Raw genomic sequence first — 27,636 nt, 5'->3', positions numbered from 1 at the left:
TCATAATTATTTATAAAATAATTAAGTTATATGCAGTAGCACAGTATTGTTTACTTACTTGAATATTTATTTATTTCAATGCCCAAGGACACTTCAACATGCAGAGTGGAGGAGTCGGGGTTGGACCACCAATTAGTGGACGACCCACTCTACCTCCTGAGCCACAGCGTCCCCAAAATCAACAAATCTTTACACAAAATTGAAAAAGGTTGTTCTCAGAATAAATAAAATAATAAACCAACCAAACTACCCTGGAACGTTGAGGCGCTGCCTTCTCTGATGCACCTCCAAATATCTCCTCCGGCCTCACTGTTTATAATGTGTGAAGCACGCCATCAATTACCTTTTAGGCAGAGAATAAACTTGAAGCTGATTGCATTTCTATACATCTTAGCATCCCATTGGGCCAGATAAGGCAGTTAGTTCACTGATGTCATCAAGGATGTTCATAACAGCTGTCAGAATACTGCTGTCATTTCACCAAGTCAGCATGGCGCTTTCAGGGAGACAGTGCAAAAAGAGTACAGCTTCTCCACAAGGTTGAAGAACGCAACAAAGTGCTTATTAATGTATTGATGACTTCTTCATGTCTGACCACAAATGTATCACTTTTGATATTGTCCTCAACGCTGACTCCCAATCCTTTAAACAGATGACCTGCTCTCACGCACTCAACAGCCATCTTTGCAGACAAATTTACCTCTGTCTTTGCAGACCTTAGTAAGGATATGGCTCTCCACGCCCAGAACAATGACTTAGTTTGCTCCTATAATAAACTGTCTGTCAACCTTAGATGTTATTGCCCCATCTAAAATCAAAACTATTCAAACTGCCAACTCATCCCCTTGGATGAACAATGACTTACGCTCTCTTAAAAAGAGAGTGCAGAAAGGTTTAGTGTAGGTGGAAACAAACCAAGTTGGAGGTTCATTTTATTCATATGGAGGGACTACTGTCATCTTTTGAAGAGAAAGTGCTTATTTTTCCAGTTTGATTGACCATTACAAAAAAAAGAGCTTTGATTGGTAATCTTTTTCCAACTGAGAAACATGGCAAAAATCAAAACTATATCATCCTTTCAAGATCTCGAATAAAATCATCCATGTTTTTGTCTTGATTACAGCAATTCACTGTTCACTACCCAAAATCATTCTTCTGTATCTTGGCTCCAGTTGGTCCAAAATGCAGCTGCCAGACTGTTAACAAATACACAGCGTTTCGAAATAAAGATGCTCTTTAGATAAAAGTTTACTACTTGCTTACTTATTAGACTTTGAGGCCCCCACCAGAACCAGATTCAGTCAGTGTGCTTTGCAGGGCACATAGATAGCTTTCTCATTGTGTGCTCACATTCTGGCCTAGAGACCTTTATACATGTTGGCTGCTCCACAGTAGCTTTGGCAGCAAATATTCTTCAGCTCTAGGCAACTTCTTCTGCAGAAGGTAAAGCACAGCATTTTCCAGCTCCTGGCCTGTAGTGGCATCAACATTGCACACCTCAACGAATCTCTCTTTTATTTGCATATGATGAGGATACTGCACTCCAAATTGCACTTGTTCTTGGTCGAAATGGCGGCGGTTTCATCCAACAGGATGGAGTACATTTCAGCCTTTTTTATTTCACTTAATATCTTTTTTTCCCCCCACTTAATATCGCCTTACTTATATAAGCACCCAGTGATGAAATTATATAATTTTGGCTTCTATTGAAAAAGACCAATGGGGCCGTGTCTTGATGACTTTCACTCTGGTCAAATTTTCTATCTGCAACTTCAGTACACTGTCATAGCAGGAAAATACATTCACAAGTTCAAGGAAGTTACCGCACCTCAGAATGCTTGTGCTTGCCATACAAGATATACTGTCATCTACTATCAATTAACCTTGTTTTTCTCTATGTGTCTGCCACTTGTGCTCTCTAACTTCCATCCCCTTGACATATGATACATCCAATGAAGACTGGAGTGAGTTTTTTTGGTAATTGGTCCATCTCACCATGTGGATCTGTGACATTTTCAAGAGCAGTGTTCCACTTTATTATGGCAGTCCTCCATGCTTTTCTGCTTTTATACTTTCATACTTTTCGTCACAGAGGAAAACTGCAACTTAAACAATGCATTGAATAATCAGTAGGTGAGTACTCCACCCACACATTTCCAGACCAACATTGTTTTTGGAACGACTGCCCCTCTACAGATGATCCTGCCTCCATCTCACCCTCATCTGGTTTCTGTAGCTGTCCCTGAACATGACTCTGGTCTGGACTCTGACCTTTCTTCTTCATCTGTGATTGGTTCTGTATCAGGTGGAAATACATCTCCCTCATCCTCCTTACTGCTTGATGACCTGATCCAGGGCCGAAGGGAGAAGAGCTGCTTCTCCGGGCTGCCTGCTGTAGCTCCTTGTCTTTCTGTTTTATCAGCCTGTCCTTTGTTGGCCTTATATGTTGCTATTTTAAATTAGCATAATCTATGTTGTGCATGATTGTTAAAGGTTAATCTCCCAAAAATAGACTGTACAATATGGTGTTTACCTGGGAAAGACTGTTTGGTGACAGAGATGCATTACAACAGTATGCACAACCAGACTGTAACTCTCTGTGGCACAAAAGCACCCTGCTATACATAGCTATTGTTTCTGAAGATATATTTTTAATGGGCTATTTGTCATTTGGCAGTGCTTTAATAAAATTTAAGGTAAATACATAACATATATTACGGTGAGTATTGTAATGTGGACTCCAATACCCTCTAATGCTGACAAAATACTAAAATTAAGCTAAAGTAGCTTCATATCTGATTTAGAATCACCAAACCACTTTGTGTTATACAAATAAATTGTGGAACTATGATCAGTTAATCGTTCAAATCTGAGCTTGTGAAGTCCCTGGACTATAAATGGCTTTAAGTTGGCTTCCCTAAAACTACCAGTACATGTTGTGTCATGGGAGCAGGGGTGGAAGTAACGAGTTACACAGTTGTTGTTTTGTGTACCTGTAATTGCGACAAATCTACAAATGTGTGTCTCAAGAAAGTGTCCCAAATCATCTAAAGGCTAAAATACAGACGGTGAACCTTTCAGCCGTGACTTCTCCTTTCACTTCCACCGTCAGTGAGGTGTGCACCACCTTTTTGCTGCTTTTGATAATCCCTGTTGTGACTGCAGCTCATTCGTTTCAGTGTTTGAAAATGTGGGGGAGCTCAGTGAAACCAGAGAGGCTGAGTGGACGGTTCTATTTTACAGTGGAGTTGGATTTAGGTTGGATTTAGAGCAGATTGTGTTGGATTTCGCAGTGCACAAGTTTCGTTCAGATTGTTCAGACAGGCGTGAGCAACAAATGCCTGATTATTGTTACTCATTGTTACTAGGCAACGCAGTAGTTGTTGATGCTCTCCTTTGTACAAAGCGTTTTATCCGTACTTTTGGGCTGCAGGTTGTTTATATATCTCCACATTTTTGGTGATTTATTCTGTTAGTTCTATAAGAAGTGGCAGTGTTTTGGCTTACCGGAGTTTTCATCGTCAACACTATTTTACACCAGACTAGCTTGCTTGTTGTTAAAGGAGCTATTTGTAAGGTTTGCTGTTGCTACACGACAAACATTAGCATTAGCAGCTGTTTACTGACCAGTCTAGAAGAAATGTTGTGAGTTCAGCATCAAACTTCATTCTTTACTCACTAACAGCTGTCCCCAAAGGTGGAATGAAACACCAATGTTAACTCTTGTTTTGCTTCTATTTCTTCTACTGAAATTAGCATGCTCAGTGTCAGGAGGCTAGTTGGTTCAAACCTCCTGATACTGAGCCACTGTAGCCCCCAGTTTGAAGAAGTAGCTGCTTGTTGTAAACACAACAATGGCTGAAGCTCTTGGTGAGATTCATAGGTAAAAAGCTGTTAATGCTAACATCAGCTACGTAGCAATAGCAAAACTTACAAATAGCTCCTTTAAGCTTAGTGGGGTGGGCTGTATTAGTCTAGCTGTATTGAGAAGTTGTGATAAAGTAAGTCAAGAGAGCTCAAATGCAGTTGTCAGGCTTTTAATTGAGGATCGATGCTGTTGGTGAAATTTTTAAACTGAATTAGAAAATTAGAAAAATAAATAAAAAAAATGTCTTGCAAATAGAGCACTAATCTAGTCAGAGGCCAAAAGGGCAGGTGCTTGAGCACCACCTGTCTATCTGCGCATGTGCCTGAATGTTGAGTTGCCAAATCCAAGTCTCAGCTGCCTCATACTACTTGAACTTTCTACTCTACTGCTTCATGTATATCCCGCCTTCATGACTGAGACATATTTAATCAGTGAGATCAAGAGCTGTTACCGCCATTCATCTTGTGAGTCTGTTTCACGGGGTGAGGCGGGCACACCTCATATTTTGTATACTCTGTCATTTTTATAGATAATGTAAGCTGCTAAGGGCTGTTTTTTAATTACCATCACGAAAGACTGCTTTGGAATAATGTAACAGCAGCGACTGATGAGTTGTTTTTACTCCTTGAAATTCATCTGAATAATTTTAAGTTTTGCCCAGAACCTTGGCTGATGGCAGACACCTCTCTTTCAACTTCCCTCCTACCCGGAGATTTGAACTTCTTCAACATGGCTACCTTGTTCGTCTTAATAGTCTTGCAGTCTAAAATAGTAGCAGCAGAGTTTTCATGCTGAGTTTTAATGCTGGAGCAGAGTAGTGCAGCTCAAATTAAAGTTTTGATCATCCTCTTTTTTTTTTTTTTTTTTACTTCATGTGACCTTAATGTTTAGAGAGGAGGAAGGGATTCTTAAGTGAGCAAAACAATTTTGCTATCCAATTATCAAGATTCATAATGTCAACTAAACATAATACACTTGATTAATCAGTGGGTGAATTTCTTTCTGCATGTCTGTGAATTTATTTATATATATTTTTTGATGTAGATATTTAATTGTAATTAATACTGTAATTCTCTCTGCCAATAAAAAAAAACCTGGCATTTGTTCATGGAGTGATAGCCTTCCAAAGTTTTATACAGCCACCAGTCATTGCCCTCCAGCACTAGGTCCCCCAAACCCACCCCACCCCCCCACCCCCTGCAGGGCGATCGTTTTGCCTCTCAGGTCATAGTCATTGACCTTAATGGCGGACCTTTGCTGGGTACAATCTCAGAGCGCTGTGTGAAGACAGTGTGCAGAGCTCCATACTGTGTGACAAAGCCCAGTGAAGGTGACACCATGATGAAGACTGGTAAGGAAAATGGGAGGCAGAGAATCACTTTGAGGGACTGATGTTTTTGGCTAAAATATTACACACCTCTACTTCTGAGATAAAAATCCTCAGATAACATAACATAATGCCTGCAGCTATTTCCGGTGCACAGAAAAAGAGGGTCCAGTCCAAAATAAGCAAAATTACTAGCACCCTACTGTCAAGGCTTGCATGGCACATTCAGCATTATGTACATGTTGCTCTAATGGAAATGATTCTATGGACAACACAGTGGCGCTACACTCACCATCATGTTGCTCTGAACTCTGATTAGTTTTACTTCAATGTGCTTTTCAATGTTAAGCCACTCCCCTGTACTTCACAAATACTTCACAATGAAAAAAAACAGGTTTGTAAATTCCTGAATATTTTCCAATAGTTTTCTAGGAAGGATCCTGTAAAGAACCAAATGATGTGGCACTAATTGAAATTGAAATGTTTCAATCGGTACGCCAACAGTTAATTGCTAAGTGAAGGAAGGACTAATACTAATGTCTGCATTCTACATTCTTTCTAAACTTCACTCAGTATTTTGATGTTACATACAGTATTTATTTTAATGACATATTAGATTTCTTTCCAGCGAAATATTATTGAGTTTATAGTGACTTTGCTGTTGTGAATGTAACTGTTGCTGCTCTATCATTTTTATGTTTTTATGATATAAATCAATTTTAATCCTGTTCTGAATTTATTCTTTTTTAAAAATAAGACAACTAAAAAAAACTATTCTTTAGTAATGAAAAAGAACCAGTAATACTATCATCCAGGCCAATAAACTTAAATCTTTTAATACATATTGTAAGTAGTAGTAGTAGTAATGTTCATCACTCGGTTTCAACTTAGGTGATGTCTTAACTTAGCAGCAGTAAAGGAGTGGAGACTAGAGGCTGATTTGTGTGCAGCTAGCTTCTACCCACAGCATGTGAACAAACACTGGCAAATTGTAGTGTCTACTGATTGCAAAGGCCTCTCTTATAACATCTCTGCCAATAGTGCGCAAGTGAGGCATTTAGGGAACATATGTAAATTGCAACTACAGAAAATAACCTGGGTTACGCTCTAAACTGGATGAGTCTCTGCATGCATATCAGTCACATGCTGCACCATCCACCACCACATAAATGTAAATTCTCAACCTGTGGGAAACACTGATCTATTTGAAGTAAAAGAAGCAGCACAACAAACCTGTTCCAGCAGCACAAACAGAAGCCTGTAGTGGAATGGGAGCGATATGTGTTGAGAATCTCACACTAGCTCCTAACCCGATTCCAAAACCACAGCTAAAGAGCAGCAAACTTTAGCTGCCTGATTTTCCACTGTCACTGCGTTCAACAAGGCAAGTTATTGTTGTTTGTTGTTATTGCACATATACAGCATGTAGTTGGTGAAAAGCAGGACTCAAAGCTCAAAGTTTAGGTGTTGGGACTTGACTCAGAACTTGAGTGGAACGACTTGAGACTTTCTTGTGACTTGCTAAACAATGGCTTGGTCCCACCTCTGCAACCAACTAAAACTAACAAAAGCAACTGTCTTACAATATTGGCTCCTCTTTTTTTGGCTCTTTCACAATAAGAGTTTTTGTTTTGTTTTAGAGTTTGTTTCTGGTGTGCAAAAACTTGGTCTTCATTGCTACCTAGATGTTTCAAAATAAAAGCCTTCCAGGGAAATTCAGTGATATGTGGCCAGACACAGTTTTGGTCAATGAGGTTCATCAAAGATATTACTACTACTACTAATACTACTACTTGCATTGGCGTTTTCGTTTTTTCTCTTCCATTCTAGGATCAAAACTATCCAGATAGTTTGCAAAGTCACTGTTTGGGTGAATTGACGTCATCTCCACAAAAAAACTGGTTTCAGTCATAGCCCTAAATGCTGGGGTGACAATGCCCTTAAGCCCCATTACTACTTGATGGGCTTTAATGTGGAAAAAGTGTTTAGTTTGCATAACACAAAACATTAGCAACACTAACAGCAGCTCTCAGAAAACCAGGTTTATTATTAAATTGCACCAAATTATACCTAAATAATAGATTGATATAGACATGAAAGGACTTCTCTAATGATAATGATTTAGAGTTTGTTATTCAACAAGATTCATATTCAGGATGAATGAATGCTCTACCGTCAGTTAATTAACTAAATTAATGAAAAAAGTGAATATGTGTTGTGAGAAACACAAAGCTCAAGTAATGGCTCTAAGTAAATCACATGCACCTAAATGTGGCAAGGACAGAAAAGCAATGACACCAAGCACAATCTCACCTTCTGGTCGTGACTGTAGGCCAAGGCCCAGTCCTCTTCAGTGGGGTGGAATAAAAGGCTGAGGACGTAGAAAGTGAGGCGGTACTTCTGGTAACTGGCTCCCTCATCAGAGCTGATGAGCACGCTGCTCTCAAACTCCGGGTCTGTCAACACCATAATCTGAGAGCAGGAAAAAAAAAAAAGAGAGCGAGAAGAGGAGGAGGAGGAGGAGGAGGACAGTGTGCCCACATGTAAGGGGAGTCGGTATGAGTTTTTGAAGACGGGAGAAGAAAGGATTTGAAGGGCGAGTTTTGAGTGAAGAGGTGGAAAGATAGGGAGATGAGAGAAGGTAGAGAAGAGAGACGTTAGAGGCAGGAGCAGTGTCAGCAAAAAAAGTCCTGGCTTTTGGCACACATCAGCCCAATGCTTGGCAAACAACTCCACTACATTTCCAGCTTCATTTCATGAGTGTGACTCTTGCTCTTCTGTTGCCATGGCTCTGTGGCTCTTCCTGTGCACTCTGAGGTGAAGACTTGGAGTTTTTTCATCATCTCTCTCCAAAAAAAAAAAAAAAAAAAAAAAAAAACACGAAGCTTGTTCACAGCAAGGAAGGGTGAAATACTTCATAAACTAAAACCAAGACAGACTAAAACATACACCTTAAAGCAAAGCACACAGGTGGCTTGACGAGTCATGAAATGATTTGCCTTAATATAGTAGTATAGTTACAATCAAGTGCTGTACAAACGTGGGATTAAGCTGCCATGCATGAATCGACAGTATGTTGCTTTCTTTGTGAGCTCTTCCTTTTCGCATGTCATCTCTTAGCGTTTCCCCTTCCAACGAAATTGTAATTTCAAATTTAACAGTGCTACAGTGGTAGAAGCTCCAATTTCATGCTTGGAATATTTCTGCCAGAGCTCACAGTTATTACAGAATTCAATAAGAGCAGGGATTCCACAATGCATATTTCTTTCAGTTAATGACATTAAGTCTTGTGGAGGGAGATAAAATGATCACACGAATTCCTCCTTGACTAAAGAAGAGGTGTTTGAATAGGTGTGTAATGTTTTTAAGACACTGGTATTCTTTTGAATCAGGCTGCGCAACTGAATACACTTACACAAGTTAAAAGGTTATAAAATTTACTGTTGGGGGGAAAAAAAAAATCCATTATCGAAACATTTAACTGAGTAATTTTGTAGGCTTGTAGGCTTTACAATAAGGTCTCACTTTATACATCATAAAGAAATTGATGTTTATTCTATCTATATGTTGCTGTTCTAGGGCGACATACTTTACAAACCCTCCCAATTAAAAGGTCCCATGTTGTAGAAAGAGTTCCGACAGCCCAGGTGAGATTAGTTTAAGGTCAAGTAAGGTCAACAATCCTGGTCATAATTAAAAACAACCAACACTGACTATTGGTTGGAAACTGGACACAAATAGCAGTCTCTCTGACATTTTGTTTGTCCTATGTGGATTTTGTCACATCACCTGACTTCTTCCTTGACTCCCATCATAATTCCTATGGCCTTTAGCAGACTTTTCTCGCTTAAATGTAAACACATAACATATCATCAAATCATATCATTTTGAGACACTTGCTGAAAAGACTGATTATGTCACTTTTCTTGGGAGGACAATCTTGACAAACTCCTTATCCTTTCAGAATCAGAAAAATTAGAAAAGGTTTTATCATCCATTACAAGGCAAGTGAAATTAAAGTTAAAAAAAAGAAAAAAAAACACACACATACACACACGACACACACACTTTTGGCTGATCCCCATTAGGGCTCTAGTGGATCATCCTTTTGCATAATATGCATATGTGATTTGGCATAGGCTTTTCCTGAAGCAACGCTCCCATTCATCCAGGCTTGCGATTGGCAAAACAAATGCACAGATATGGCTCTGTTTGAGGAGTCAGGGATCAAACCGCCAACCTAAAGATCAGCTGACAACTTGTTCTACCACCCCAACCACGGCCCCCCACGCAGATTGGAAGATAATGATTGAAAAAAACATAAAACATGGTAAATATGGCTGTGTCAGGAGTAGCAAAGTGCTAATATATAAGCTAGCGTGTGAGGAACAAGCTGAGAAACAACCTTGTAACACGTAGCTCAACTATTCACTTTCCTTCAACCCCGTTTTCTTTTTCTTTATCTCTCTGCCTTAAGGTGCCAGGCAGGTAATGTACAGTGAGTTTATCAAAGTTTTTTCCACTGAAAAAAAGCTTCCAGCTGTGACTGGACACAAGGCTGATGAGAGCAGTTTCTGGACAGAATATTTAAAAAAATTGAGCTAAATCGACTAAAAAGCTCCCGAGAGCTGTGGGGAACTGCGGAGTCGGGTGATAATTCTCTGTTGGTTTATCACTACAAGTGAATTCATTAACATTACACTTGATCATTTATTCCATTATTAATATGAAAATATGGCCTGGTGCAGCATGAAATGTTTATCTCTCAGTATGGAGTCTTTCACATGGCCTAAACTACAACACCCTGCATCTACAAGGATTGTGTGGTGGAATTGTGGGTAGCGACTGCACTCCGTGTCCAAATGGCTGTGTTCTCTCTTGTCAATTCGGTATGAATTGGAAAAACAGCAGCACATTTGTCATTGACAGAAATGCAAGCCTTCTTTCCAGAGCTTTAACCAGTAACCCGCCCTGGTGGTGATTTAGATAAATTGTTTTTCATTAAGGACGAATAAACAGGCAGCACACTCTCAACCTGGATTTCTCATTGGCCCAGGCTTGCTGATTTTGTTATTCACTACCTGTCACTGTGTAATGCCAAGGCCTCCTGATATCTGCCAGTGTCTTTGGGACTTGTCAGATGTAATTTACAGTTTTTAAGCAATAATCATTGTCTATAATATTAGAGTAAGCAGCAGAGTCTATTATGAATGGGAAATTAAATTTCACCAAGCCTGATTTTGATTCAACTGTCTTTCACTTAAATAGAAAAGTAGAAAGGCCTCAGGAGGTACATGCACATACTGTATGTTTCATATTAATATCTACCCTTGTTCTCTATTCGAGCCTTGCACTGTTATGTTCTCCTCTCTATGCGTTCTATGCAACTATAACCTTCAATTGTAGTGCTTTCAGCTCACCTCCTCTCCAGCCTTGATCAGCGAGGCTCACAATGTGCTCTTTTCTAATACCAGAAAAGGGGCCTAGAAAGTATTGTCACAATCACATTCCTCTTTTCCTGCCATGTAAGTGTGGAAAAAAAGCAACATTATTTCCCAACCTTGCACATTATTATAACAAGCCAGTTTTTGTCTGTCGCCTCTGCGATTAGAAAGAACCCACAACCAATGTGAAACCAATACAAAGGCGTGAATAGGATCAGCAGCCAATTTCTCTCCTGCCTACTGAAACAATCGCCCTCAAACAATAATTGCTCACTTCCAAAATCACAGTGACCGATAGCATTAGCGAGGGCTGATTAAGATTTCCCTCACAGCAGCCACTCGGCTTTTGTGAGGCGGCTGGCCAGTGAGGAGGGTAACAATACTAAATCGATAGAGGTTGCAAGGATAACCTTTGTGTTTTATCAGGCTGATGTTAAGCTGTGCATAAGCTGGAGCACAGAGATAGAAGCCGGCAGTTGTCGGATCATGAGGTAAGTGGAGGTATGGATCAGAGACAGAGAGAAAGAGACACCCTGCAGCAAATGAATCACGTCACACCAGATCAATTGAGCTTAGTCTTTGACGGGAGGTTTAACGGAGAGTTGTCGCTGCAATATGCTCATTAACTATGGATCAAGACTTAATCACCCACATTTAGCTATCATGTTTTCTCTCTCTTGCTTCCTCAATGGCATTTTAACTGTGCGTGTCTTTATTTTTAAATTAACCTAATCTAGCAGCCATTCAATCAACCCGTTCAAGGACTGAGCACAGGCTGAGCGCGGTAAAAGACATCAGAATATAGCCCTGATGATTCATGGGAGGTGTCATTTTCAGAGGCTTTGTGCTAAATGTCATTATAATCATTCAAATCTATAATGTGACATCGCAAAAGGTCACAGCTTCAACTTATTTCTTGGACGATGTAAGTGAAAAAATTCTACATCTACATCTACAGCTTCCAGAATCACCACAGTGGACATGTAACGATCGCTTTATTGGGGTTGAAAGAAATCTCAAAGAGCAGCAGACGATTATATCTTACAGTGAGTGATTAGGCTTCCAGATTTTTTTTTTATTTTTATTTTTTTAAACCAGAACACAGGCAGAAGCTAAATAAGGCCGCTCAGATGCAAGGAGGCAACAGAGGAATGTAGCCAGCATACAGGCAAACTTTCATCCATCTACAGGATGGTAAATCGAAATAATTAGATCAGAGATAAGGTGCGGAGGGGGAATCGGCCCATGGCAGAGCCAGAGGTCAACCATTAGACTAAAATATTCTCATGAGATTGCTACTAGTTCTTGGCTGCGATGACTCACTTGCCTGCAATGAAATGCTGTTTTTTTCCCCCATATATTTGATTTAAAAAATATATCAAATAGCTTGACTGTATTTTGGGGGAACAGAAATCAGAAATATATTGGTAAGTGTTATTTAAATCCTGTATATTGTGGTACTAGTGCAATATCTCCTGTCCCTCCTAGGGGTCTTTAAAAAGTTTATCTAATTTTATATAACCAAAATAATAAAAAAAAAAAAAGTATGTCACATCAGCAACAGAGAGAACCTCAGGGACTACATTCCTGCTTTACCCTTGATGTGGAATTAAATTTTGTCCACATAAAACAGGCAGTAGGACTGAGTCATGAGGAGTAATGGGCGCCAGCTATGATCTGTTCCTCACCCTGATGTGGTTTAGCTCAACAGTCCCAAGATCCCATTAACTCCCATGCCATGCAAACGTATTCAGGGTCAGTACCTTGGTTCGGCATTGGAAAAGTGAGGCTGATGAACCCGAGCACTTCCGCAACTCTGAGCACATCCTCATCACACACAGGAGTCCTGTTTTATTCTCTGTAAATCTGTTGATGCCACAGATTTTTCTTTTTTTAATCTAACGTGTGTCTGACTGGGCAAATTAATCTAAACAAATTTTTTTTTTTTTAAGGATAACACTGCAACACGTGTCATACTGCAGGAAAATTCTCAACTCTAATATTGAATGGCCACAACTTGTTCTTTACCACATCATTACACTCATATCCTAAGATTTAAAAGTTTCACAGATTCCTGAATCTGTGAAGACCTCTGTCTTTATCACGTGCGTGCGCCTGTTCAAATTTGTGCTGGAGAAAAATAAGTCTGCAAACTAAACCTTCACATAAACTTTCATTTTTACAACTCCAGCATGTGAATAAAAAAATTACATCATTTAGATTCACAGACACTATTGCTAAATAACACTGTGTCGGTTTACTGTGAAATGCCTGTTTCACATGGGTGATGCTAGACTCTGTAACTATGGCAACTGTGACCATGACTGGCAGTTACTGCGGCTGTCACCAGTACAGAACAATGGGTTGCACTTATTTTATTTAATGGTACACTAATATGATGTGACAAGCTGTACTCTAGACAAAACTAGAAATAATATCTTCTTTATTAGACAGCAAACAAACAGTCATACCCTAGACACTATACACCTAAATGATGCTTTAATAAATGAAATAAACACTACTTAGACACCTTTATACCAAATAATACTCTAATTAGAAACCAAAATAGGAGATCCAAATTCACTTTTATACACCAATTTACAAGATCATAACTAGGAATCATAATTAGAAAACAAATCCAATGCCTCAGATCCAAGAAATGTTAGTTAGACACTATTCTACAAATTATGCTGCAATAGACACCACAGTGTAATAATGTCTAAGCATCATTTATTTTGGATCTAACATGTGATTATATGCAGTTTCTATTAATTAATTCATATCGTATTCATTTAAAAATTATTTCTAGTTTTTGAATCTAATTTGACACAAGGTACAGCTTGTTAGGTCTTATTAGTGTACTGTAAAATAGAGTGCAACAGACGAATCAAATGACAATTTGAACACAATGTGCTGATGTGAAAAGGGGTCTCTCGTAATGATGAGCCACTCTCACAACGTAATTTCTGGCCACAACAGGCAACTGCTTTCAGCAAGAAAGCTCCAAAAACCCACCACACAAAACCCGCTCTGCACCAAACGGCAGCTAGACACTTAGCAATTAACTGTAACTAACCGTAGTGAAGCATTTATAGTGATGATAATATAATAATAAACTTTATTTATATAGTACTTTTCTTAATAAGGCTACAACAGGCTTTTTAGAAGAAATAACAGAAGAAGTAAAATCGATGAATAAGAAAATTGTTAAGAAGGGATTTAAAAGAAGCTAAGGACTTAGCGTGTCTAAGTTCCACAGGGAGGAGATCCATTGGGTGGGTGCTCTATTAGCAAAAGCCTGGTCACCCTTTGTTACAAGTTGTGACCTGGGAGTAACCAGCAGGGATCCATCAGCAGATCTCAGTGGTTGAGAGGGGACATACCAGGTCAATGAACCAGAAAGGTAATTAGGAGCCAGGCTTTAAAGGTGAGCTGTAAAATGGTGAAATTCAATCTAAATTTAACAGCCAATATAAAGAGGCAAGTACAGGGGTGATGTGATCTTCAGATATTTCCCTCAGAAGTTGGTAGAGACCAAAGACAGAGCCTCAAGTGTATTTGACTTCCATTCATCAAATGGCCAGAAACACAACTCCAAATGAATAATAATGCTGGATAGTGTAGAGTAATAGTGCTGGATGTGTAAAAGGGGAAATGTTAGTTAATTCGTTAGTCATCTCAACTTAAAAGGTGATGATACTGTTCACAACTTGTTTACGCTGCTCCCAAGAGGCCAAAAACAATCATTTTAATATTCTTTTGACTCAGTTGTTTTAAACATAGTTACTCTCATTAGACAAACTGACTTTATGGACCAGAACCACAGGCAGAAAATGTCTCCTGTTGAGGTACTGTGGGTTTACCTATTGTTTCATTTTTTAAATGAAACCACTGGAATCTGTCACTTGTTAAAATGTACCGGAACATTGGAGTCTCTTCCCAACTTCATTCTTCCCAGTTAGACACACTAGCCTTTACCTCTCTTTTGGTAAGATGAGGTATTTTACTTTTATGGAAATCTCCTAAGGCTCCATCTATTTCTCTGTGGCTTAAGGACGTCATGTATTTTCTTAAGTTAGAAAAGATAATATTCTCTGTGAAAGGCACCTCAGCAAAAATTTTCATAAATGGAACTCTTTCATAGGTTACTATGGCTCCATACATCCTTTGCCCTCCCAACCCCTTGATATTACAAATGATTAATATTCTATTATTCTACTATAGTATTTGAGTTTTGAATGTTTTATATATTTCATATATTTTATACACTATAATTTGCTATTAGTGTTATTATTTTTAATACATTGACAGTGTTTTGTTGTTCTTGTTCTCAGGGCCTTCTTTGAGGGCCTGGGGATATTCCTGCCATAACAAAAATGGGAAATACTTGTAATTATATATTTCTGTATTGACTATTGTAAGCCCATTAAAAAGATTATTTTAAAAAGGTACTGGAACAGTAGTGTAGCAGAGAGGACATGTTTATACAGTGATATCAATCATATGTTAGCTTATGTTTGACAATAGCCACAGCTATAGTATGCCAATACCAGACCAAGTAAGGCTGTAGCAGCAAAATCCCTTTAATCAAGCAATAGTTCATTTCATTATTTATGAATTCAATTTTCTGTTTGTAAGAAAAAGATTGTTATTTCCTCTTTCAAAATGTATATAGTCATTCCTTGACTGCTAGTCAGATCAGTTACACTCACTGCACAATTTATTAGGAACATCCAAGTGGCAGTTTGCAAACTGCCGTTTTGAAGCCTCAGGTCTGGCATTTTGGCCGTCGACATCTTGGTTTTTTGGAACCAGACATGACCATTTTTGAATGAGACGCTGGAACTGGAGAGGAGGGAGGGTGGATCTCACTGCATGTGAAGTCGCAGCTTCCAGAATTCAAGTGTTAAAGTAATGTTTTTGTAAGTAAGTAAGTAAGTTACTGTGTGATAGTTAACGTTACATGACCTAATTAAGAATTATTATTAGCCTAACCATAGATTGTATAAGCAATAACTTTATTACAGTTAACTTTTTTTTCCATATCAAAAGAAAAACAAACAAAAAAAAATAGTTAACTTTTGTCGTGTCACTGTGCTGTTCAAGAGCCAGCTGATCAGGAATTAATAATTAAATAATCATTTAAATAATAATTATTTAAATGTATTCTCCCAGTTATTGAATTATTAATAACTAAAATGTATTCTCCCAGTTAACTGAATTAAGCAACATTCAACGTTATGTGAGTGCGGTTAAAATTAAGTTTGGTTAAGTGTTTGTAGGATATTTTTGCATTTTTCATGTCATTTTTAATGACAGGTGTCAAAATTGAAATGATTATTTCTCCTTCAGAAAAAATAACATTACTGAGAGCTGGGAACCATCATGCCATGTACACCCACACAATGCCACGAAAGTGAGTTGCAGTTACATTTCTCTTGATATTTCATGTTAAACAGCAAACTGTTTTTTTCAGATAACTTTGTGGAGCTCAACTAATAAGCCATGGTCTGGATTACTGGAGGCAGCTATGACCTTGTTGCAGAAATGATGGAGGACCTGCACCACCTGCAACATCTACACATGAAGATCATCTTCTCTGGCATCAGATACAGGCGGAAGGGCTGGTGCCAATCTGGGGAAGACTGACAAGGCTCATGGGTTTGTGAACAGTGTTAGGGCTACATATGTTCATTGTTCAAGTAGAAGCTGTGTATATCACCCTCTAATAAGGTTTGACACTCCTGGGTTATTTTTGCACTTACTAAAAGTTCATTTCACCACTAGGGGAAATGATACTTTTTAATAGTTTTGCTGAGTCCATTAAAGCCCCAACTTCAGCGGCAGTGAAATGTTCCTGTGTGACAGTTTGTTCACTGTTGAAGTTGAGACTTAATGGAATTTTTTAGCCCCAAACATAGCCCACAGTGCCTTATGTGTTGAGTGTTATTTTAAGAATGTAGTACTTTTTTTTTTTTTTATTTAACACCTCTGGCCACAACACTCTACAGTCTTATCAGCTATGCTCTTCCTTGTTCCCACCTACACCCTCAACTATCCTGAGTGCCTTATTCCTTTCCCATCCCCCTCTTACCAACCCATGGTCTTTGACACTCTCTGCCCGCATGTCGGACGGAGCTGTAACAATTTATAAATAGTTTAAAACATTAAAGATCATAGTTCATGTAGTTCATGGTTCTCAGTCATTATAGTTAACATCAGGTTGCCTTTTTGTTGTTTCCATAGTGACCCAAGTAAACCAAGAAACTGTTAACATTTCCCCAAGCAGTGAGCCTGCTACATATAAACTGTCTCATACATAAGGACTCATGATGAATAATGGCTTGTGGACTTTTTGCACCACACCTCTATGCAATATGTTTTTCAACTATGCATTACAGCCAACCTACAGACTGTTGCACTATGCTCACATTAATTGTAAAGGGAGCTTTTATTCCTTTACCCAGGCTTTGGACTTTGCTCTGAGTGTACAGACTGTTGCACCAAGTGCTGTAAGCTATATATAAAGTATTATTTTTATATTGTGGTTTCTAATGTCTAACATTTATTTGTAATTTATACTTTTTAAAAATTATGCTGCACTGGAGATTCAACTACCCCCTTTTGTTATGCAAACTTGTCACTTTTACCTTCATCCACACCTGTATATTTTTTTTTAATAGTTATATTAAAAAAAATGTAAATTGCACACTACATTATTTGTCCATATATTCAATTCTTTCATTCATCTTTCTGGTGTTGTTGATGGATAAAAAAAACTCTTGAAATTAATGCAGTTTTTAATGTACAATGAAGGTCTTCATGAAGCTCTTGTCCTAAGGTTGTTGATGGTATATATCAACATATCAAACAATAGCATGAAGGACATTTTATTAACTTTATTAACTGGATCATGTGTGCCAGAAACACAAAACAAACATTAGCTTAACGTTGGTTGAATTTCCCTTTTTATTGTGCTTTGGCTGACCACCCCCACAGTCTATATTAACTCTATGTATTAATTGGTATGCTACGTTTGGCCAGTGAAAAACAAGCTGAAAACAAAATGTAACTGAAAAAACTGAACAGCCGACTCCTTATAATGTCTTTTAGTCCAACCAAACACTGAACAAGACATTTTTAGGCAAACAAGATGTTAACTAACTTTTAGTGAACTGAAAACACACAATGAAAGGTCAAAGTTCTAAGGTGATTGCTCTATCCTTTATTCTGATTGACTGGCAGGTTGCCATGCATGGTGCGATCAGTAAATCACACGGTAGCCATACACTAAAGCATACCCTGCTTCCTCATCTATTTGACTCCATTTGGGACCATAATTTACAAAATGAAAACCACGCTGTATTTAGGAAGACTTGAAATTAGCAATTGAGATCATAAACTCATTCGGAAAGTGTTTTAGGTATTTTCAAATGAGAATTAGGGTCATTTTCTCACTTCTATACAATCGGAATTCTCTTTGCAACCAATGGAGCCAAGTTGTCCTCTGGTGGCTATTAGAAACAATGCAGTTTTATGGCACTTCCGCATTGGCTTCACTTTTCAGATTTTGTCCAATCTCATAGAATCATGTTTTAAGGAATGTAAATAATGTAGTATTTCATATAGGCTTAGCTCTCTAAGAGCTTTCGCTATTGGGATGAGGGCAAAGCTGGATATGGTCAATGCCCCACTGGTCCTAAGGTGCTGAAAACCCCAGTTCACAAGCACCCTAAGTGGTACACAACACAAGCAGTATAATGAGGTCCATTGCCCTCCCTTGCACTAAGCACTGAGAATCAGTGGGTGATAATCCCTTTCAATCACAGAACTTGCCTGTTGATGCAAAAGGGGACTGAACAAGGGTCAGAGAGGCAAAAAACACTCACCAGGCTGATGTTGCATGGGAAGTGTGGGAAAGATACATTACTTGGTCCAAACAAGGATTAAACCCATAACTTTGCCCTTGCTATGCCCTTGCTTAACCAATTAAGCGAACCAGCCATTGCTGAAATGATAGGTAAGAGGCTCGTACAAACAAGCTAGCAGGGAACTTAGCATGTGGCAGTAGCAGCACACACATGAAGCTCCATATACGTGCACATAAAGCTGCAAGCCAACAAAGTATTACAAGTCATTAAGGACACTCAACACCGAGTGAGTTAAGGAAAACTCTGACCTGTCCCATAAATAAAAATGGATAAAGGAACAAGGGGACGCCCTCAATGCCGCTGCACAGATATCCTCAGTTTCCATTCCATTGAAAAAAGCTGTGGAGAAGGATACATCGGTACAGGATAATGTCTTTGCCTGCAGCCATATACAGTATGCCTGAGTGATGACTTCGCACAACTACTGACACAGCCATTGTTTAGTCAGAGGCTTCCCCTGAGAAAGCTCTCTGTAATGTAAAAACAGCTGCTGGGTCTGTCTGATGGTTGCCACGTAGTGAGACAGTGGCGAGATGCTTCCTCCACCTCATTTCTGTGAGAAGGAGGAAAAAAACCTCTAAGGAAATCATTCTGGATCTGAAGGAGGATAACATGGCATGATGGGGAGACAGAATACACATAAATCGGTTATTGCTAAAAGAAGTGCTTTTTTAAAGGACAGGAACTTGAGAGAAATTTGTGTTATCAGATCAAAGAGAGGCCAACACAGAGTGCACAAAATTGGAGGTAAGTCTGTTTGAGGCACCATTGTGCGTGTTACCACCCGCATTCCTCAGACTCCCTTTAGAAAGTGTCTAACCAGTGGGTGTGTAAAGATCTTGCTCCAAAACCCTAAAGGAAGAATGAGATGACAGCAGCATAAGTTTTGACCGTAGAATGAGCTAAAGTCCTGTCTACTGGAAGCTGGAGGAAAGTCAGTACATGAGATAAGGGGTATGATGTGGGATCTGTGCCTGTCTCTACAAACCAGTGCTTCATTCAGTTTTCTCTTGCCCTGGAATGGACCTCCCCACAATATCAGGTCAGCGGCTCGTTTCTGTTTGCCTGGAATTTATACAAATTTGACGGGGGGCACAGATTCGCCTGAGCCCACAGCAGGAGACTCCTGGCCATATCCAACAGTCAAGCTGAGTGAACACTGCCCAGTGTCAGCTGTCCTAATGTCTGTCCCCAGTGTCTATCCTGGGGAACTCTGCCAAGAGAACATGGGGATCTCCGTAGTGTGACAGCACCAATGTGGGGGACAGTCACCATGCATCTTTAGCAGCATATCGGATCAAGGGCTGGCTGAACCACCTGTAAAATTTTCTTCATATGGAGGACACCCCGGGGGGGCATGACTGGCTGACATCATGCCCAGCAGGTGCATCATAGATAATGCTGTGACCACTGTGCAGGCAGGAATGTGTGACAAACAAGCCCCTCAACGCCTCTGGAGGATGTGCATGGGGCCAGAAAATGACCATAGGGTAAACAACTGTACTGAAACTGGACCCCTCTGACAGACAAATTCTGGAATCTCTTGTGTCTGAAAATGATGGGGACATAGAAATATGCGTCTTTAAGGTTGATACAAATTAACCATTTGCTGGAGTGGACGTATTCCAGTACCTGCTTGATGGTGAGCATGTGGAACGGCTTCGGCAGTTGTTGAAGAGTAGGAGACTTTGTTGGGAGTGGGATATTCTTCTGACCAGCCACTGACTTAATGATGTCAGGAAAGTCCAGGAGAAGCACCCCAAAGGCCAGTAGATGGCTGGTAGGTGGAGGCGGAGAAGCGACTCCCTGCAGCAACGGACGGCGGCAAGTCAAAGAGCTCTTGTCCTAAATCATCCTCACCCTCCAAGTCAGGGTATCCAGGATGTCCAGCGCCTGGAGCTAGCATGCTTCACCCAGTTGTCAGCATCATCGTCCTCCCTGAGTGCTGCAAAGGCATTTGCACGCAGCTGCTTCTGCGCCACGGGCAAATGTGGCGCATGAGGCACAGGGAGTGAAAGAATGTACCAAGCCAGGCATGACTCGCAGCTGGTGTGGCGATCGAAGTCCATGATGTAACCAGTGTGGCAGGAGGGGCAGAGATGGACACCACAGGCAGAACACTAGGAATTCATTTTTAATCTTCAATCAGGTCACTGCATTAAGCACACTGAAGAAAAATAGGGAGCAGAGCTCAGGTCATGCAGGTGTTATATGCCGTAGATGCAGACCTGATTGGGTCCCAGTACTCAGCACAGGGCATGAAAGACGATCTTCACCTCTGCGTATGCGTGAGAGATAAACCCAATAGTGACAGCTTTTAGAGGGTGAGGCCAATACAAAATAGAACCCAGGAGACCAGCAGTTTGAGAAATATGCCCGTCTGACACCAACAAAGGTCACTGTCACTGAGATAACATTTTTAGCCCAGTCCATTTGATGTGAACATTAAAGTGATAGTTTGGATTTTTTGTTGTGGTGTTGTGTAAGGAATAAATACATAGTCAGTGTACTACCTGCAGTAGATTCAGATTGGTGCACTAAGTGCCCTTAGAGAAGCAGCCAGGAGTAGCGAAAATTTGGAACTACATTTTCTCAACCATTGAGCTACCATGTTACTCTGCACAAGCGCACTTACACTTAGCCCTGTCTGACTCAAATAGCTGATCTGTGGCGTAATATAGTGTGCACTGTAGTTGCACTTATACATAGTAATACAGTAGTTCAATAGTTTAGAAACTGTAGTTTCTAAACAGCAAAGGGTTATTGGATAATGGTATGAATAAGCGAGACTGTCCTGTAAAAAAACAAAACTGACTAGGTCGTTTGTGCATCAGGTTATTATGACACAGTTACTTTTTGTTGCTAGCTGACATCTAGTGGTCGTAGTTACCATGACAGAAGCAAAGAGAAAAGTGTGGTGACGTAGTATAAAGAGAGACAAAGTCCACGTTAGGAGGAGGTTGTGGTGGATCGATGGGTCAACAAAACACAGGTATATGACACAGGAGAGAGGTGTTCAATTCCCATGTGAAAGTAACAGTTTATGTGCTTTCTATTATCCATGACTGTTCGACAAAGTTAACCACATTATTATTATTGTTACAATGACAGATCATCTAATATTGAAGAAGTACTTTCTTAAACCTAACCAAGTTATAACTGTTACTATAGTAACCATGGTGGCGAAAGTAGGCACGCAGCTCTTGGTACAGTCCACATGTTTATTATTGTAATCATGACAGCTGGCACGCCTGCAGTCATAGGGGCACTAATACAGGAGACAAACGACCTATATGGTTGCTCAGGTCGGGTTTGTTGGAATGAGCGGGTGTACAGGTGTTGATACAAGTTATACAGGGTTTATTCTTTAGGATAAACCCCTTGAGATGAATCATCTCGTTTTTGAGGGGGTCCTAACGTACAATACAAATAAACATGAAAACACAGCAAAACAGAACAACGACCAACAATTCAACAAATACACAACAGTTAAGACAATAAGTACACAACAAAGTGTTCCAAATAAAGTTCTAGATGAGTGTATGTCAGCTGCAGTAAAGACTAACTATCCCCAGTGTGGTCCAAAAGTCTGAAATCACTTTCCCATTCAATGTAAGAATCATTCTTAATATGTTATATTGTTTTAAATATGATGTTGATCTTAAAGTTTGTGGTTATTGACTGATTGTCAATTTTCTTGAGTGTGTCCACATTACACTGACTCAGACATGCCCTTTGTACCCATTCCTGTTTGACACAATGAAAAAAACTATGTAACTGTCCCTTCTTTTGTGTTACCAGAGGAATCAGTTTAATGCTTTGTAAACTTCCTCTCCTCCATATGCATACAATCTGATGTAATTAGCAGTGGAATGCTAACAATAGCAAGGAAAATTAGTGCATATATTTTTTTCATATTAGTCATTTTTTCTAATATACAGTACTGGGAGCATATCGATACAGAAAAGGCCTTAGAGCAGTCTAGACAGATCGAGACTAGACTCCCACTGTAACTAAGCTGCTTACAGAACTCTGACCTCTTAACTGCAATATCACTTACCTATCAATTTGTTGCTCCAAGCACCATACAGGTGGAGTTCACCACACAACTGCAAATCATATTGACTGCCTGATAGTGCAAGTTGTGAATCACAGTATAGAGTGTAAGGGATGTAGAATGCTTCCTATAAAGTGATAAGCAATCAGATACCAGTTTTTAAGTATTTTTTTCAGTCAACTAAAAAGAGAAAACTAAGGCATATGGTGGAAAATTAAATGCAAACCATATACTGATAATCAATTCTCAGGATATTGGAAAAAAAAAACAAAATGAAAAGTAATTCACAGAACTCTTAGGGAGATTAAAGACGCTGGCAGATGGTTGGCAGCTGTGCTCATGCTTTTTTCTGTCTGTTTTTGTGGCATGAAATTCTTAAATTTCTACTTTATTTGGTTGCCAGAAACATCCTTACAAAGTACAGAAAGAACTCATGTCTGCATTGTTCCCTGTGTTAAATTGACAATGTCATAAATTAACTAACTGTCCAAAACGCAATTCAAATAATAAAAGACAAAATTCAAATAATGAGAAAAGAGTAATTAATGAATACATAAGAGGAAGAGTGAAATTATCTGTATATTCCATGTTATAGTTCACAGGGTGAATTCAGCATAATGTAGCTTACATTTCCACAGCACTAATTTCATCTGGAGAACAAAAACCTCCTGTCATACTCACCCTCACCATCTGCTGCTCTACAGATTGGTGAGGGTTTTAACAGCAATACCGCTTAACTAAATTTCAATCACTTCTACTTCTTTGACATTTTTTCAGTCGGGTGTTAAATTACTGTCAGTGAAACTCGAGACCTCCTACAGATATATCAAATCAAAAGTCTCGAAAGAAGGGGCACCTGCATACAGAATAGCTTCCTCCAAAATGATGATTTATTAAGTGCAAGTACGATGTTTTGACTTTATGTTTTCATCAGGTAATATTCAACAAGTGACCAAAAAAAGTCCATATAAAGATTTCACCTGATTCAAATCAGCTGTGACTCCGAGCCAATCAATTATGTCAATTACTATACATCAAATTAGTGCAATCAAATGCTTTACTCCCAGAAAGAAAGATCAGCTGAATATAATGATGTAGTTAGTAAATATAATTATTTAGACATTAAGTCATATCATTCTAATAATGTGTAATAAATTGTCTTTTATGAAGCATGTATTCAGTGTGCTGCTACCCTTTTTTGCAGACAGCATCAACAGCAAATTAAGAAATTGAGTCTTTTTAATGGTAAATAAAATAAACATTTGAATAAACATTTTGAACAAAGAAATACATTTTTCATTGGAGAGCTGATAAAGTGAAAGAAAAAAACATCTCACCTTTCTCTTGTTAGTTGGACAGACGTAGAGGTAACTGAGGACAGTCTTGGATCCCACTTTGTCATTCATTCTCTCATATGTGGAGCCGTAGTCAGTAGATCTGAATGGACGAAATGAAGAGAAAACAAAGTGAAAAGCAAGCAAATAATATTGAAAATAAACCCGTGAAAAGCACACTGAAAGGTTGCTGGAAATCTAATGGGTAAACAAACGGACTAAGGATTACTGGGACATTGCATGATACGTGTCAAAATGATATTTATTTTGCAGTGAAAAGAGTGCAATGTCATACCCTACAGTACAACAACAAGCAGATAGAGGCTGGTATGGTACTGCACAGTGCATTCAGAAAGTATTCAGACCCCTTCACTTTATTCACATTTTATTATGTTTGAGCTAAAATTGTTTAAATTCATGTTTCCCCCATCAATCTACAATCAATACCCCATGATGACAAAGTGAAAACAGATTTTTAGACATTCTATTCAAAAGGAAAAAGTGAAATATCACATTGACATAGGTATTCAGACACTTTGCTATGACACCTGAAATGTAGCTCCGGTGCCTCCCATTTCTCTTGATCATCTCTGAGACGTGTCTACGCCTTGATTGGAGGCCTCCTGTGGTAAATTCGGCTGATTGGATGTGATTTGGAAAGGTACACAACTGTCTATATAAAAAGGTGTCACAGCTGACAACTCTTATCAGAGCAAAAGCCAAGCCATGGGGTCGATGGAAGTGCCTGCAGAGCTCAGACAGGATTGTGTCCAGGCTGGGGAAGGCTACAAGAAAGATCTAATGTATGGACAGGTCCCAAGAGCTCAGTGGTCTCAATATTTCTTAAATGGAAGAAGGTTGGAACAAGCAGAACTCTCAATAGAGCCGGCCGCCTGGCCAAACTGAGCAGTCGGGGGAGAGGGGTATTGGTAAGAACCCTATGGTCACTCTGGCTGAGCTCCAGAGATCAGAGATATGGCAGAGTGGCCAGACAGAAGCCTCTCCTCAGTGAAGGACACATGAAAGCTGCTTCCAGTTTGCAAAAAAAGCACCTAAAGGACTTTCATACTGTGAAAAGCAAGATTCTCATGTCTGATGAAACCAATATTTAACAGTTTGGCCTCAACTCTAAACATCATGTCTGGAGGAAATCAGACACCGCTCGCCACCTGCCAAATACCATCCCAATGGAAAAGCATGGTGGTGGCAGCATCAGGCTGAGGGGGTGTTTTTCAGTGGCAGTGACAAGGAGACTGGTCGGGGTTGAGGCAAAGCTGAACAGAGCAAAGTACAGAGATTCTTAATGAAAACCTGGTCCAGAAAGCTCAGGACCCCAGACTCACCGAAGGTTCCCCTTCTAACAGATCAATGACTCTAGACACACAGCCAAGAAAATGCAGGACTGGCTTAGGGAAGACTGAGTGTCCTTGAGTGGCCCAGCCAGAGCCCTAACTTAAACCCATTCAAACATCTCTAGAGAGACCTGAAAATGTCCCCACCCAACCTGACAGAGCTTGAGAGGATCTGCAAAGAAGAATGGCAGAAAAATCCCCAAATCCAGGTGCGCACAGCTTGTCATGTTATACCCGAGAAGACAGGAGGCTGTAATCACTGCCAAAGGTGCTTTAACTAAGTACTGAGCTTCAACTAAGTACTGAGCAATGGGTTTGAATACTTATGTCAATGTGATATTTCATTTTTTCCTTTTGAATTAATTTCAGAATTTCACTTTGTCATTAGGGGTATTGAGTGTGGACTGGTGAGGGAAAAAAAATGAAGGATTTTAGCATGAGGCTGAAACAAAACAAAATGTTAAAAAGTTTAGGTGTCTGAACACTCCCTGAATGCACTGTGTACAGTTACTCTGTGCGGGAGTGAAACCTCTGGCAATAGAACAAGAGAAGGTTAACCAATCATCTATAGCTGCCAGCAAAAACGAACTATTCGAAAATGTCTGGGGACCAGGCACTGTAAATAATTAATTCTCTCCCGATGACTACTATGAAATAAAATATGACGAGTGCAAAAACATGTGGATGTTCCTGAACCCCTGGGCTTTAATAATTTAACAGTGGGAATGAGCCTGTTAGCCAACCTAGTCCCTAGAAACTCCACATAAATCCATCATCACTAGTAACTACCAAATCTGCCTTCAAGTAGAATATTACAGCATTTACAGAGCTGTACTGGGTTTTCCTTTCCTTTCCTTTCCTTTTTTTTCCTATCAATGCTACATTCTTGTGACCAGGATTTTCAAATATTTTTCTCTGTGGGGACAGAAGCACCCATCCACAACTGTGGCATGACTCCCATTTGGATTTGCAGTCTACTTCACGGTGCTATGAGGAAAGTGAAGATGATACCTATTTCCTCATTCTTTCTTTTTTTTTCTAGTCAGATCCCGCTGCTTGTACTCCTTCCTTAGGAGCAGACTTTCAGAGAAATTATAGAGATTTTTCACATTCAAATTCACTTCTGATTGCCTCAGAGAAACAGTAGTTGCTGTGATTAAAAAAGCATAATAATGAGTCAGACAGACATCATCACTTCCATGGCATAATAAAGTGGAAGTGAGAGATGAAGAGCTGCACTGAGAATAATCCTGATTTGGAGCAGGAGCAGTAAACTACACTGTTGGAGCCTCCTGAGAGGAGACTTCATATAGAAACGTGTTGTTTTTGGCATGACAAGCACCACTGCCTTCATCATCCAGTCACCATAATGTATATGCTTAGATTCTTTAAATGGAAAGTGGTGATATGCATCATATTTTTTGGAGTGGTTTGTAAAGGTGATGAGAAAGGGGCTGTGTGTCATACAGCAAGACGCTGAAAGCATTTATGTCTTAATCTTCAACTCGGTCAAAACTTGGGCTGCAATTAATTGAAATATACTCAAAATCACAATATGGCCAAGGGGAATATCCAAATCACAGGAGCTGGATTTTTTTTTATATAAAAAGGTAAAATGTGTAACAACATTGTTGTGCCCCATTAGCACCATAATCATTGTGGTGCAGCTGAGACACCCCAGCCTACAAATCATGTTCTCCAAATGTAAAGCTCATGCTTCTGGTTCTGGTTGAGGTCCCCTGTGTTTCCTCAGCTTTTGCTTCTGTTACAGTTTAACGTAGGGCTGGACCCAAATGCAGCCAAAGTGAGTGCCAAACTGTTTAATCAAAAGAACTTACAAATCTGGTGAAAACTCAAAATCGAAAATGCAGGCGAACAGGATAAAGCAGGGGAACACAACAGGAAGCCATAGCACTGGGTGACACAGGGGAACTCGAACAGAAGCAAAAGCCGTGGAAACACAGGGGACTTCAACCAGAACCAGAAGCACGAGGTAACAAACTACAAAATAAAACAGGAAATGACAAATGTCCAATCAAAATCTCAAAACATAAAGTGTCCGCCATGGTAACCCATGACAGATTGCATTGATGCAATGATTGCATTTAAATTTAGTCATTTGGCAGATGCTTTTATCCAAAGCAATTTATAAGTCATGGAAAACACTAAAGCTTCCTTACTGACTCCTTTGAATTGTTTGCTAATCTTGCTGGGGCAAAGAAAGCTAAAGTTAGCCTGATATGGACAAGATAACATGTTCAGAAATAAGAATTAACTGCCTCTTTAACCAAGATGATCCCATATCTGATATGGGATCATCTTG

The 27,636-nt window shown here is 39.5% G+C and overlaps 1 protein-coding gene across 1 annotated transcript in view; it reads right to left on the bottom strand.

Moving 5' to 3' along the window:
* Positions 1-27,636, bottom strand: part of LOC111217899 (VPS10 domain-containing receptor SorCS3-like) — a 234,281-nt gene that overhangs the window by 83,120 nt on the left and 123,525 nt on the right. The window contains exons 3-4 of the mRNA XM_022739921.1: positions 23,965-24,064; positions 7,509-7,667 (exon numbers count right to left, since the gene is read on the bottom strand). Of these exons, the coding sequence (XP_022595642.1) occupies positions 7,509-7,667; positions 23,965-24,064 (259 nt within the window). The remainder of the gene's footprint in view (positions 1-7,508; positions 7,668-23,964; positions 24,065-27,636) is intronic.

This window comes from Seriola dumerili, unplaced genomic scaffold, assembly GCF_002260705.1.
Source record: "Seriola dumerili isolate Sdu_G_001 unplaced genomic scaffold, Sdu_1.0 BDQW01000050.1, whole genome shotgun sequence".
NCBI classification, from domain to species: Eukaryota; Metazoa; Chordata; class Actinopteri; order Carangiformes; family Carangidae; genus Seriola; species Seriola dumerili.
Note: the sequence above shows the minus strand (reverse complement) of the source record. Positions and strands in the feature narration are given on the sequence as shown.